The 13,705-nt window shown below is 51.1% G+C and overlaps 1 protein-coding gene and 1 long non-coding RNA gene across 6 annotated transcripts; one reads left to right on the top strand and one right to left on the bottom strand.

Annotated features, from left to right (window-relative positions):
* Positions 1-7,529: 7,529 nt before the first annotated feature.
* On the bottom strand, positions 7,530-10,830 carry LOC140700956 (uncharacterized). The gene is made up of 3 exons (XR_012079720.1): positions 10,776-10,830; positions 8,821-8,970; positions 7,530-7,581 (listed from the first exon to the last, which is right to left on the bottom strand). It is a non-coding gene; the product is annotated as an uncharacterized lncRNA (long non-coding RNA).
* A 67-nt stretch (positions 10,831-10,897) lies between these two features.
* On the top strand, positions 10,898-13,459 carry LOC102530236 (uncharacterized). Of its 5 annotated transcripts, XM_072975836.1 has the most exons (4): positions 10,923-10,982; positions 12,330-12,375; positions 12,477-12,497; positions 12,628-13,459. In XM_072975836.1, the coding sequence occupies exons 2-4, from the start codon at positions 12,358-12,360 to the stop codon at positions 13,381-13,383; spliced, it is 795 nt and encodes a 264-aa protein (XP_072831937.1). In that variant the 5' UTR covers positions 10,923-10,982; positions 12,330-12,357; the 3' UTR covers positions 13,384-13,459. The 5 variants fall into 5 exon arrangements, with proteins under 5 accessions (XP_072831938.1, XP_006196801.2, XP_072831937.1 ...); XM_072975837.1 differs by lacking the exon at positions 12,330-12,375 and having other exon boundaries at positions 10,898-10,982; positions 12,477-13,166; positions 13,301-13,459; XM_072975834.1 differs by having other exon boundaries at positions 10,926-10,982; positions 12,477-13,459.
* The last annotated feature ends 246 nt before the right edge of the window (positions 13,460-13,705 follow it).

Raw genomic sequence — 13,705 nt, forward strand, 5'->3', positions numbered from 1 at the left:
CTGGAACTGACAGGGGAACCACAAGAGATGGGCCCAGACAAGCCAGGCTGACCCAATTCTGCATCCCAGAGACACAGCCCCTGCAAGGGGCCTGCACACAGCAGGCACTCGCCAGTGCACCTGGTATGCACACATGCACACACACACGTGCACATGCACACTCAGCAGTGATGTCCCCACTATGGCTCATCCTCAACTGGCGGCTGACCTGCCCTTCATGCGGAATACACCCTTGGAAAGCACCTATTCCTGGAAGGATTTCAGCCACAAGGAACAGACGACTCCATTAAAAGAGACTTACATAGTCAGAGGTTTCTCACCTAACTGGAAGGCAGGGATCAGGGTGGGTAGGTGGGACAGCTGCCGATTGATTAACTCAGAGCTGCAGTGATGGCACCGGGGACCCAGGCTCTTGCCAGCTTTGGGCCCCGCCAGCCTCAGAGAATTGGCCTCTTCCCTTGGGAGGCCTCCTCCATTGTCCCAGGAGCAGACCTGGGGATAAGGATTTGAATATAGGTGGCTTATTTTGGAGGTGATCCCAAGAAGCCCATGCAGGGGGCAGGGAAGTGAGACAGGGAAGGTAAGGAAGCCAACACAGGGTGTCAGTGGACAGCCAGCCTCACTAGGGAACTCTGGGAGCTGAGGCCCGGGTTGTCCCATCTATGTGTAAGGAGGCTGCATGCATGTCTTCCCACGCACATTCCCTGAGGACACCTGGTATGCACAGGTTAGGATCACTCACACGCACGTCTCCATCATGCCCGGGGCGTAGTGTACAACATGTGCTTGGAATGTGCATCTTGGCTCCCCATGTGCACACAGCAGAGCACACACGTGCATGATTCACACACACACTGGAGAGCACACAGTCCTCCCCATCAAAACAAACAAACATCTCTGTCTCGGTCTACTTAGGCTGCTGTAACAAAATGCCATAGACTCAGTGTCTTAAACAACAAGCAGTTATTCCTTGCAGTTCTGGAGGCTGGGAAGTCCAAGATCAAGGTGCCGGCAGATCTGGTGTCCTGGTTTGCCAGTGGCCGTCTTCTCAGTTCATCCTCACGTGGATAAGAAAGCAGAGAGCAAGGAGGCAAGCTCTCGTGTCTCTTCTTATAAGGGCATCAGTCCCATTCATGAGGGCCTCACCCTTGTGACCGCATTACCTCTCAAAGCCCGCATCTTCTACATCATCAGATCCAGGGTTAGGTTTCAACATATAAATTTGGGGAGACACAAGCATTCACTTTTGAACAATCTCTGTCACTGCTTCTTAGGCTTGAGCCTGGCGAGAGTTAGGGAATTAAACATTTCTGACAAGAACCCCACCCTGAGGAGCCCTAAGTGGCAGAAGTTGCTGTGCAGGAGTGACTTTGGGAAGCCCCAGAAGCCCCCGCCCTGAGTCACCCTGGAACTCCCCAGCCTAGCAGGTAATCTCTAATGTTACCAGCAGGGGGCGCCTGAGAGCCATGACTCTCTTCAGGTTTTATTTCTTAGGCTGCCTGGTTTGTGTATGGGTGTGTGTGAGGAAGAGGACCAGTCTCAGAGATTCCTCATGGACATGATGGATTCACTCAGCACCAGTTCTAGGGACGGCATCACCCAGGCTCCAATGCCCATACAGTATCGTTGCTCAGTTCATGTCAGATGAATGGATGGATAGATGAATGGAAGGATAGATGGTTGCGGGAACGAAGAGAGAAATGACACAACGGAAAAAGAATGAAAAATAGAAGAATTGGGAAGAACGATGGGCAACAGACAGATCAGGATAGAATCAAGGTAAAGAGAGGCATGCAAGGAAGGTGTGAGGCAGGAAGGGGTCCAGGGAAGGTGAGTGAAGGCGGTGCTAAATCTCCCAGGCTCTGTGCCTGGGCCTGAAGTGTCTCTTTTCCCGGATGCTGCCTGTTGCTGCCACTGCATTGCTCCCCATCTGTCCAGGCCAGTTGGGACCGGCGCCTTCCTCAGGAAGATCTCTCTGAGTCCACGGTTGGGATTAGTCCCTCTTGCCTTTATGCTTTTACTGGGGCCCCTCTGGTCTATCTGGCTAAAATACAGGCAGTGGAGTCAGATAGACGCAGGTTTGGTTTGAATTCAAGTTCAACCACTGTTGTGTGACCTTGGCCAAGATGCCTGACTTCTCTGTACCTCAGTTTCCTCAGCTGGGGAAACCAGTAGCTCCCTCACAGGGATTTTCATTGTTGTTGTTGAGAATTTGAGCAGGTGGAACACTTGGCATGGGGCTTGCCCATAGGAAGCACTGAAGAGCGCGTGACAATTATTGCCCTTGCTCCACAAAATCCCAGCTTCAAATGGTATGTTTCATTGTCAAGTTGTTTGCCTCCATTTGGGGTTCAGGAGATGGTGTCATCAAAAGGAATCATGAACACCACTGGTCAATGAATGCAAGTTCCCCGAAAACACTCATCTTTGCACAAGCCATTTTTGACATGTAAAAGAAGAGTTATTTCAACGCTGCTTGAAATAACAAAACATAAAAACAACCTAAATGTATACCGACTGGAGAATGAATGAATTGTGGTACATTTGTAGAATGCACTACTAAAGACAAAATTATTGAACTGGAGTGACGTGTATCCACACAGCTAGATCTCAAAAGCATTTCATTGAGTAAAAAAGCAAATTAGAGAATAATGCATTCGGTATAATATCATAATATATAGAGCATTTGAAAGCATGCAAATCAACGCTACTTGGTACAGCAGTGTGTGGGAACAGGATAAACATGATAGCAAAGGTCATCAGAGACCAGGATGGTGACACCCTCCAAGCAGGGAGGATGTAGGGTTGGCGAGGGCTTCAGGTGGCTTCGACTGTATCTGTAAGTTTGACTTATTTTTGAGTTCCTTGAATATGGTATGAGATGAAGACCATCCCTACTTTGATCTCCACAACAACCTTGAGTGTAAACATGATGGAGAAACTGAGGCTTGGGGAGGCAGATAAAATGCCCACACTCACCCAGCGTCTGAGAGGCAGAGGTGGGACCTGAACCTTGGTCTCCTAACCTCAGTTGCCCTCTCTGCACAGGCAGGCTGCTTGGTACTTCCTGAACTATTGGCAGTGGCCTCAGGGACCACGAAGGTTCTGGGGAGCTGGGGCAGAGCAGCTGAGCTCCGCAGGCCAGGCGAGGAGGGTGGGCCCTGGACTCAGGGCTCAGCTGGGGCCTGATAGGAGCTTGGGCCCAGGGGAGTTTCCTGCCTTCTGGCCTGTTTCTTGGTGCTCTCCCGGTGGGGTCAGAGGACAGGGATGGAGTCAGTCTTGGGCAGGGTCTCTGTAGCAGGAAGTGGAGACCTCCCAGCCCCCAAGCTGGCTCTCTTCCTGATCCTGCAGCCACCCCAGAGGTATCGGCAAGCGGACGGACACTGAGCAAGCTCAGTCCTCAGGAGACCCCAGGCTTCCCCACGGGGGCCTCCAACCACAGACTCCAAGCCCTTCAAGGGCAGAGGTGTTCCAGGACTCGGCCTGGCAGTCATTCATTCAGTCCTTCCTTCCTTCGTTCAAATAACTCACTACGCACGGGGGCTTGTGCTGGCACTCGGAGACAGGCATGAGGAGACAGCCCTTACCGTCCAGGGCCTCAGTGCCTGCTCAGGAGGTCAGACAGGCAAATAGATAAGCACCTATTAGACACTCAGTACATGTTTGGATAGAAGAAAATGAAAACTATCTAATCAAATATCAGCTCAGGAAGGGCTGCTGGAGACTGGCCCCTGTGGTCGAGAGGAGGGCTGTGACAAGCTCAAGTCGCAGAGTGGTCCGGCGGCAAAACCGAAGCCAGGACCCCAAACTCCAGATTCCATCCTGGGCTCTTTCTGCTGCATGCCATCTCTGCCTTTTTATTTTTTTTTTAAGTTGATGATCATGAAATATTTCAAGCATGTAAGGAAGAGTACCATGCCCCTGGGGAGCCACCACCAAGCTCTGTCACCCTTCCCAGTGCTCCCTGGTGCCTCCTTTCCTGAACCGGAGCCTCTCCTTGTCTGCCTCCTGGGACTTGTTTCTTTTGTGGGCTCCATGTAAGAGCTTTTTTAGAAAGAGGCTGCAAGGTGTTTTCTAACACCTACTGGTACCCGACAATTCAATTCACTTCTAGCACTATCTCCTTGGTATCAACGCCAGATCCTACAAGTTACAGGGCTCAGTTCCACAAGACCGCCCCCACTTTGGACACCAGTTGCTGGCAGCCAGGGGCCACCCCCATACTCCTGACCATAAATTGGGGGTTCCCACGACCCCTTCTTCAGGTCTGATAATTTGCTAGAATGGCTTGCAGAACTCAAGAAAACACCTTACTCACGTTCGCCAGTTTATTAGAAAGGATCCAAATGTATGTCGAGACGAAGACATAGGTAGAGCGAGGTCCGGAAGCATGCTGAGCACACACGGTAGACTCCCGGATGCCGTAATGAGAACGGCAGGCCTGGAATGGGCTTTAGAGACCATTCAGTCCCACCTTCTCCTTCCAGCTGGACAAACGGAGGCCCAGGTCATTCAGCACAATAAGGACACAGCTGGGCTTAGAACCCAATTTCCTCTTCTGTCTAATAACGAATAGCCCGTGTTTATTGAGAGTTTACCACACCCCGGGGGACCAGCCTTGTGGGGCAAGTATTCTTATTATCCCAGCTCCCAGATTTGAGGCTCAGTTAAGGGAAGAAACTTGCCCGAGGTCATATGTCTGGTAGAAAGTGAACGAAGCAGAACCTCACTGCTAAGTAACTCCCTGGGAGGATAAAGCCTCTGCCTCCCGATGGTGTTGAAAGGATCCGGTCATCTGCAGCATGTTTACAGGCAGGGGACATCGTCACCAGCTGCTCTACATCTTAGTGGGAGCGACAGGAGGAAAACACTGATATGTGGAAGGTGACTGCCCCCCACCCCACCCCAGATGGGAATCAAGGAGCCACTTTGTAGGGTCAATGAAGAATCAGAAATGGTGGCTTTGGCATCAGCAGCCTGAGGGTGGGAAGCTGTGAGGCTGGATGCCCTGGAAGCAGGGCTGGCGAAGGAGCTGGGGTGAAGGGTGTCCTGAGAGCTTGGTGGTGGGAGGCCTGGGCCCGAGGAGACAGGAGGCCAGGAGACATGAACAGCTGAGTTACGGCCATTTATTCCATGTCGGTCTCTTTTCTGTCCTGTGCTGTCTTGTCACCATCTGTCGTCCCTGTGCCTTCCATGAAGTCTGTCACACACAACAGCTGCCTGTCTGTGGTGGTTCTGGGCACAGATGAGGGGGAGCAATGGTCATGGGGGTCTGAGAAGGGCGCGACTTTGCTGAGAGAAGGTGGCAGTCACAGAAGAGTGGGCTGAGGATTCGGGGAGAAGCAGGGATTCAGAGTGAGGGGTGACAAGAGGCCACAGCAGCCCCCTCGGCTTCCTCAGAGACAGTGAGGAAGACTCTGAACCTCCCATGGCACATGGAATGGAGGGTTGAGCTATTTTCCTTAATTGTTAAAGGAAAAAGTAACCTCAGAAGACTGAAGGGCTTTAGGGATCCACCCGTTCTATGTGGGAAGCCCTTAGCGCCATGCCTCCACTTAAGAAATTCTTAATAAGGGGGGAGGGTACAGCTCAAGTGGTAGAGCACAATCTCAGCATGCGCGAGATCCTGGGTTCCATCCCAGTACCTCCTCTAAAAGTAAACAAATCGAATTGCCTCCCCCTCACCAAAGTAAAATAATGAAATAATAAATAACAAATAAATAAAATATTTTTTAAAAAAGAAATGCTTAATAAATGGCGACTGTGATGATGGCCCTGGAGGCAAGAGGTGCAGTGGTTGGCGGGCAGACCTGAGCCACATAGCTTGGATTTGTATCTTGGCCATGTTCCTTTAGGTGAGTTACTTCGCCTCTACCCTTCAGTATCTTATCTAAAAAATGAGGATGCTTTTAACATCTACTTCCTAAGGCTGTAACGAGGAGTAAATGAGTGAATGCATATAAAGCACTCAGCACAGTGTGGTAGTCAAGGTTCTCCAGAGAAGCAGAACCAAAATGAAATACATATACATATTTCTTAGTCTCAGAAATGTGTATATACACACACACACACACAAACATATACACACACACACATATATATATATATATGTCTTTGTAGTCTGGTTGCTAGTACAAAGATTCCATAGACTGAGTGACTTAAATAACATTTATTTATCACAGTTCTGGAGGCTGGGAAGTCCAAGATCAAGGCACTAGCAGACTCAGGGTCTAGTGAGAGCTCACTTCCTGGGTCAGAGACAGCTGTCTTTTCACTGCATCCTCAAATGATGCAAGGGGCAAGGATGCTCTCTGGGGACTCTTTTATAAAGGCACTGATCCCATTCATGAGGACTTTACCCTCAGTGGCCTAATCACCCCCTAAAGGCCCCACCTCTAAATCCCATCACATTGGGGATTAGGTTTCAATATACAGATTTTGCCAGGGGACAGAATTTTTATATATACACAGACACACATAGCAATATATATATATAAAACACTATGTTATATAATACTATATATTATATAGCATATATACTGTATCTATGCTACATTATTTTTATATATACACATATATTTATTTATTATTAGGTATTGGCTCATGCAGTTATGAAGGCTGAGAAGTCACATGACCCACTGTCTGCAAGCTGGAGAACCAGGAAGGCTGGTGACGTGGTTCCAAGGCCTAAGAACCAGACAGCTGGTGGTGTAGATTCCAGCCTAGGTCTGAAGATCTGAGGACCAGGTGCACCAAGGACAGAAGATGGATGTCCCAGCTCGATCAGTCAGGCAGAGAATGAATTCAACCTTCCTCTGCCTTTTTGTTCTATTCAGGGCCTCAACAGATTATATATTGCCCACCCACATTGGGGAGGCCATTCTGCTTTACTCAGCCCACCAATCTGAATGTTAATCTCTTCCAGAAACAACCTCACAAAACCACCCAGAGGTAATGTTTAACCAGGTATCTGGGCATCCCATGGCCCAGTCTAGTTGATGCATAAAACTACACACAGCAGCATAAATGCAGCAGCTGGGATGCAGTAAGCATTCGATACATGCAGGCTGTGATTATTATGGTTTTATAGGTAAGGAAACAGAGATTCAAAAAGGTTAAGTCATTTGGCCACAGTCACAGGGCTTCAATGGTGTGCTGGTGAACTGGGGGCTCAAAAAAAGAAAAAAGAAAAACAAAACAAACAAACTTTAAAAACCCTGACGTGTTGCATTTGCCAATTCCTATGGTATAAATATTCCCACGAGGGCTGATTTCAGGCTACCAATGGTTTAACAACCAGTACACCAGATTCTAGAATATTTAAGAGCTGGTTCTTGTGAGCCAGCGTGAGCTGGCTCCCAAGTACCGCTGCAGCTGCACTGTGCCTGCAACATGGGGGCATTTCATGAACATTAGCTATTACCGCAAGTCAGTTGAGCCAGCGATTTAACTGGGCACCTTCCTTGCCCCCATTTTACAGGTTGGGAGATTGAGGTTTGGAGTTCAACACTTACCCAGGGTCGCAGCACAAGCCAGTTACTGCTCTCCTCCTTCCTGTGTCTTCTCTCAGCAAGGGTGTATCTAAGGATGTGTAGAAGCCTACACATGACCTTCATCCCCATCCCCCTTAGAGGGAATTTCCCAAGCCCCGTAAAGACAGAGTCCTGTCCCCTCCCAGAATGACTGTTCTACCTCAAAAGCCCAGAGGTGGCTTGGCAGGAGGGATGTTCTTGCTGGCTGGGGCTCTGCCACGCCACACCTGCCCCGTGCCCCTGAGCTCAGATCTGTCCTGGCTTGTACCTGCCACATGTGGGCTTGGGGAAGTGCTGTTTTGGCAGCCGGTGAGCAGAGGGCCCACATCCTTGAGGGTGTTAGGGGATGAGGGTGTGTGACTCATTGTGCTTGTGTGGATGGAAGGCTGCAGCTAGGGGAGGGCCAGAACCCAGCCCAGGAGAGATTTTCAGCCCTGCAGGCAGGCTGGTCCCCTGCCAGATAAGGGCTCAGGTGAGTCACACTGCCAATAGTTGCTTGAGGCTGGGACAGATGTCCTCCAGGCAGGGTGGGACAGTGTCTTGGCTCTTGGCTCTAGCTGTCCCTTGGACTGAGATGGACTTACATGTGTGGCTGCTGAGCTGCAGTGCTTGCTCCCTATGTGTGATGCTTCTGAGAGCCATGTGGCTGAAAGGACAAGGAGACACTCTTCCCACCATCTCAGGGCTGGGGTGAGGTATGGGGACGGTTCTCAGGGTGGGGGGAACCTGCTGGGTGGCAGGTGAGGGGCTAATAAGCAGCGTATGCACTAATGGGGAAGGGTCCTATGGTCTCTGGAGAAGGGGGCTGTTCCCTCCATTCTTGGGGAGCCCAGGAGAATGAGATGTCTTTAAACTCTTCGAACCTAGGGTGGGGAAATCACTCCTGATGGTCTTGGTAGGGCACAAGAAAAGAAAGGTTGCGGGTAGGTCCTCAAGGAGGGGCAGTCAGGAGGAAGGGAAAGAGTGGGAGGGGCAAGGCCTGATGGAAAGCCCATGAGTTGCAGTAGGTTTCGCAATGCATTTAAGGAGCCTAGGTTGGAGATGACCCAGATGGGGCAAGGGTGGGGGCCGCTGTGGCTGGAGACTGTGCAGGAAGGGGTGCCCCACCAACCCAGGACATTCTGAGACCCTGGCATCCATCCCTGCAGTGCTAGGGAGGGAGAGGCAGCTGGCCTTGGGGGGTGATGGAGGATGGGGGCTTAGTGAGAGACAGAGCTACAGCTTCCCTCTAGCCTGTGTTTCTAGACTGGACCCCTCCCCAAACCTCTCAGTTCACAAGGTCACTTACTGAATCCTCACGAGTGAATGGGTGACCCATCTTCCTCCTCGCTTAGTGCTTAAGTCTGTTGGCTCTGGAACTAGAACATTTGGTTTTAATTCTGGCTGCTGGGTGAGCTTGGGTGAGTCTCTTGCTCTTTCTGAGCCTCAATGACTTCATCTGGAAAACAAGATACCTACCCTAGGAGTGCTGTGAGGATTAAACGAGAGGGTGGCTGTGGTGGCCTGGCACTGACAGTGTCAGGTTCTTTGGCACATAGTAGGTGCTCCACCACATCACTTTCTCAGGGGTGGGTCCAGGCAAGAGGTGGGACAGACAGCTTCCTCATACCCTCCCCTCCATGTGTCCCTGGGCGTGGAGTCAGCTGGACCCCAGCCGGCCCAGCCTGAAGTCAGGATCTAAGGACAGAATCACCCTTCTCCCAACCAGGGAAAGGGGCTTTTAAGTCTCCTTGACCCCATTCTGGGCTCCCAGCCCCTTCTGGCTCCGAAGGTGTCTGTGGCCCCCAGAGGACCGGGATCTCCTGGAGTTGGGGAGGCCAGAGAGGGACATTTTTGATCTTATGGGACGGAGCCTGCCTTTCTGGGAAGATGGAGGAATAGCACATTCCTCCTGAAATAATTGTCCTGGAGTTATTTCCAAAGGCTCTTAGTGCCCAGGCCAGAAATGGCCAGTGATCTCGGCGCCTGGGTACCGTCAGGACAAACGGTGCAGAGGCCCAGCCCTCTTGCTGGCCGCCTGCCCAGCCCCCAGCCCAGGACAGAACCAGGCCTGGCTGAGGCCCCACAAGGGAACGGTTGCCACTGCTTCCCTGGCCCAGTGAGTTTCCCTACACTCCTCTTCCTCCTTCTTGGGAGTACCTCCTATCTCTCCTCTTGGCTCCATTTCAGCGGCTATAACCTCCCCACCACAGGGCACAAGGCCCTTCACTCTCAGAGACTGCAGGCTGGGGAATGCCCAGAGGCGGTTTCTATGTGAGTATGCTTGGTGGTCCTGGAGCTGATCACTAGGAGACATCAGATAAATTGGAGAACATTCTCTCAAACAATTTTGCCCACACTCTTCAAAACTGCCAATGTCACAAAAGACAAAGACAGACTGAGGACCTTCCAGGTTAAAGGAGACCAAAGAGACCTGAAAACTAAAGGCAGTGCCTGATCTTGAATTGGTACCTGGGTGGGAGATGGAGTTGCCATGAAGAGCATCAGGGGGATCACTGATGAAATTCATGTGTGGACTGTATCTTAGCTAATGATGCTGTACCAATGTTAACGCTCCTGTATTTGACAACTGGACATGTAAGAAAATGTCCTTGTTCTCCCAGCATGTGGGAGATACAGACCAAAGGATTCTGGACTAAAAGCTGCTGTTGTCTGCAACTTACTCTCAAAATGATAATAGTCAGTGTGTGCGTGTGTGTGTGTGTGTGTGTGTGTATGGTGATAAATGTGGCAAAATGTTAATAATTAGTAGATTTGAATGAAGAGTGTATGGGAGTTCATTATCTTGTAAGTTTTCGGTAAGTTTGAAAATTTTTCAAAATAGAAAGTTAAAGTGTATTTTCAATAGTTTTAGGAAGGAAATGATGGCGGGCAAATACCATGAGATCTCAAAGGGGGAATTTTGTTCATTCATTTAACAAATCCGTACTAGAGGCCCCCGATGGCACCCTCAGGCTCCAGCCCACAGCATAGTAGGTGCCCAACACGGGGCTGTCGACCGCATGAGGACGAGGCGAGAAGGGAGGAAAGAAAGGGCAGTTACATTATGGGTCACTCAAAGGGACAGCTCTTTAGGGAGACTCAACAAATGTTTGCTGACCCAACGAGAAAAGACAAGTAATTGATGCTGACTACAGCCAACGAGAGTTATATTGGGTCCGGCACAGAACTTCCTGACTCTCAGCATAATTAGACACTAGAAAAACAACAGGGAACCCTGGAAAACATCCACCCCAGCCTCACTTTAAAAATAGGGCCCATCTGTCCTGGAGAGCTTTATGTGGTGCTGGCCCTGGGGCAGGGGCCTGACCGGGATGACGCCTAGAAGATTCTCCCAGCCCCAGGATTCCGTGATTCTATGACATGGCCCGCAGTCTGGAGTGGTGGCATGAGGGTGTCCCCCAGTGGAGAACAAGAGGAGGGCTAAGTCATCTACCTCCTGAAGGAAGAGTGAGAGTGGGAGAGGGCCCTTTCAGCTGGGTGGGGGGGGTTGCCCAGCCAGCCAGGAAGGGAGGGGTGAGGCCCTCGGGGGTCAGCCCTCAGTCACCTCCCATATTTCCGGAGGAGGCGATGGGGTGGGGTTGGACCCAGGGATGGAAGAGGCAAGGATCTGGACATTCCACACGATTCAGACCCAAAGGACAAGGGCAGCTGAGGGGCTGTGCGATGCGAGAGGGGCAGGCAGCTGTTTTCTGGGTGGGAGAGGCTCAAACACGGCTCCGCTCTCACTAGGCAGAAGTGGAAAATTAGCATCAGGCTGGCAGAAGTGGGGGAGAGAAATCAGAGCCTTCCTTCTGGTTGGGGGGAGTACTGGGGCCCTGAGGGACAATGGAAATGGGGGGTGGGGCTCCACTGCCCAGGCAGGCGCCGGGACAGGAGGTGGGGTTAAATGGACCAGAGCCTGGTCAGGCCCTAGTCCCTGTGGAGTGCCCACTTTTGGACCAGGAGGAGTAAGAATCCCAAAGCTCCCTTCCCTTGTGGGATAGATGAGGGAGATCCCCTGCTATCAGAGAGGATGAAGACCAAATATTCTGGAAGGTTCTCTCTCACAAGTCCAGCTCCATTAGTAGACTTACAGCACCTCTTTGCCCCTGGCCCCCTCACTTGGGTTTCCTAAAGTCAAGATCAACTTACAGAGTTAGCAAGCACCCCTCTCCACCTGGTTCTCCCCATCAGTGCCCTCATCCAGGCAGGCGGTGCAGGTGTAGTGAGAATTTTTCCTTAGTAGACCATGAGGAGGGTCAAAGTCACCCTGACAACATGGCCTTGTCTTTCAAGGATCATCAGATACACCTAAGACAGTACCTTGGTCCCCACTACTTATAAGCTGTGTAAACTGAGGCAAGTCCCAACATTTCTCTGAGCCTCAGTTTCCTCATCTGTCAAATAGGAGAAGAATAGTAACTACCTCCTTGAATTCTAGTGAGACTTATGAGGCCCAAGCAAAGGACAGGGCACAGAGAGAGTGCATACATCACATCACTTCTAACACACAGTTTTTAGTATCTGGGTGCATGGTGTAGCTGATGATTAGCTATCTGATATTACCTCAAAGAATGTCTGTCTCAGTGTCTGGAACTTCACCATTAGAGATTCATTCTTTGGCCTTTGTGGTCTTCTGCAGTCGCTGCTTAAAAGGTGAATGGGAATTTCAGAATGTGGGCTAGAGCCAAAGGAAAAAGGAGTCTGCCTCACTTTTTCTAGGGGATCCTCTGGCCTCAGTTGTTCTCAAGAGCTTTGCCTTCCTCCCCACCTCTTGCTCTTTGCTTTCTAAAGAATATGGTGTCCATTTTCCAGTTTGAAAATCCCTGGGCCTGGGAAGAGGATGCAGAGAGAGATAAGGGTGGCGTTGGCCTTCCGGAGGCAGAGGGAACACCCTGAGAGACAGCCTGGAGGGAGGTGGCAGGGAGCCAAGGAGAGCTGACCCAGCTACCTCCTTGCCAGGCCCAGGGACGCAGCCTCCAGGTGAGTTCTCAGCAGTTCCTTACCGCGAAGCTTTGTCTGCCCAACCGGGACGATGTCTGGACACCAAATGAGCCGTTCCAACACTTACAGCCACTTGAACCATCCCAAAAACGTATCCTTTCTGGCCCAGACTGCAGGCTGGTCCCACTGCCCCAGTGTGACTGGGGCTAACTCCAAGCACTCTCGTATCCCGAGTGGCTCAGAGGTGAGCAGCAGCCCTTCAGAGCAGTCCGACCGCCCCAGCTCCCCCAGACTCTCAGTGAGGAGAATCTGCATGGGCCGGCCCTACAACTCCAAGTGCGTAGAGACAAGCCACTTGGCAAACTGCCCCAAGGTGGCCAGAAAGCCTGCTTGTCGTGGTACCCCCCACTGCCTACTCTGCACAGATCGTCCCTCGGTTCCCTCTAGCCCCACCTTCCTGGACCAACTCATCAAAGGCATCAACTACCTCGACAGATCCACCAATGCCTTCTACACCAACTGCCCAAAATCAGCCCTGAGCCTTCCAAGGCTTGCAGCCAACTACCTGGAACGCACTGCCAACTCCATCCACCTGGACCACCCAGACCACACCTTCTCCCGCAGTTACTCCACCAGAGTGGCCGCCTCTGACAACTCCTGCATCAGCACCTGCATGGTGCCATCCATGAGGGGTGATAATGCTTTGCGGTATGTGGATGACTCCTCCAACACGAGCTGCCAACGCCGGCTTCACAGCCGGAATCTCACTCCCATGTTGCCGCAGAGGCCAGGCATAAAGTTGCCTGAGCTCCCTCTGTTCAGCAACGGGATCTTTTCCTTAGGTGGGCTGCCCAAGTTCTGGGAAGCAATCCGCTCAGGCTGGAGAGCCCCTGAGCCCATCTCCAAACCCTGCAGCTGGTGGTGACATCGACAACAGCCATGAAGTGGGCACATGTCCATCAGGTTGCAGTTGTGGAAAATAAATTCTCTGTGGCAAAATGCTCCTTCCAAGCCTTCGTTGTGGGGGAAACAGTCATTTAAGTAAGGGGTTATAAACTTGAGGACCAACAGGGCTGGGCAGGTACAAGTGAATGGGTGAATTGGGCTGGGTGGTAGTAGGGAGGGGTGGAGACTGTGGCTGAGGAGAGAGGGAATATCTCATCTAAACCCAGCTTTCAAATAGGCTGTTGCCTTTCAAGAGAAGCCAGGAATCTGATTTCTGTGTGTTAGCAACAAATTTCAAAATT

The sequence above is a fragment of the Vicugna pacos genome, chromosome 13 (genome assembly GCF_048564905.1).
Source record: "Vicugna pacos chromosome 13, VicPac4, whole genome shotgun sequence".
Classification (NCBI taxonomy): Eukaryota; Metazoa; Chordata; class Mammalia; order Artiodactyla; family Camelidae; genus Vicugna; species Vicugna pacos.

What these genes read in the sequence shown, in the direction of transcription:
- LOC102530236 (XM_006196739.4), top strand. Translation starts at nt 12,550, where the DNA reads ATGTCTGGACACCAAATGAGCCGTTCCAACACTTACAGCCACTTGAAC.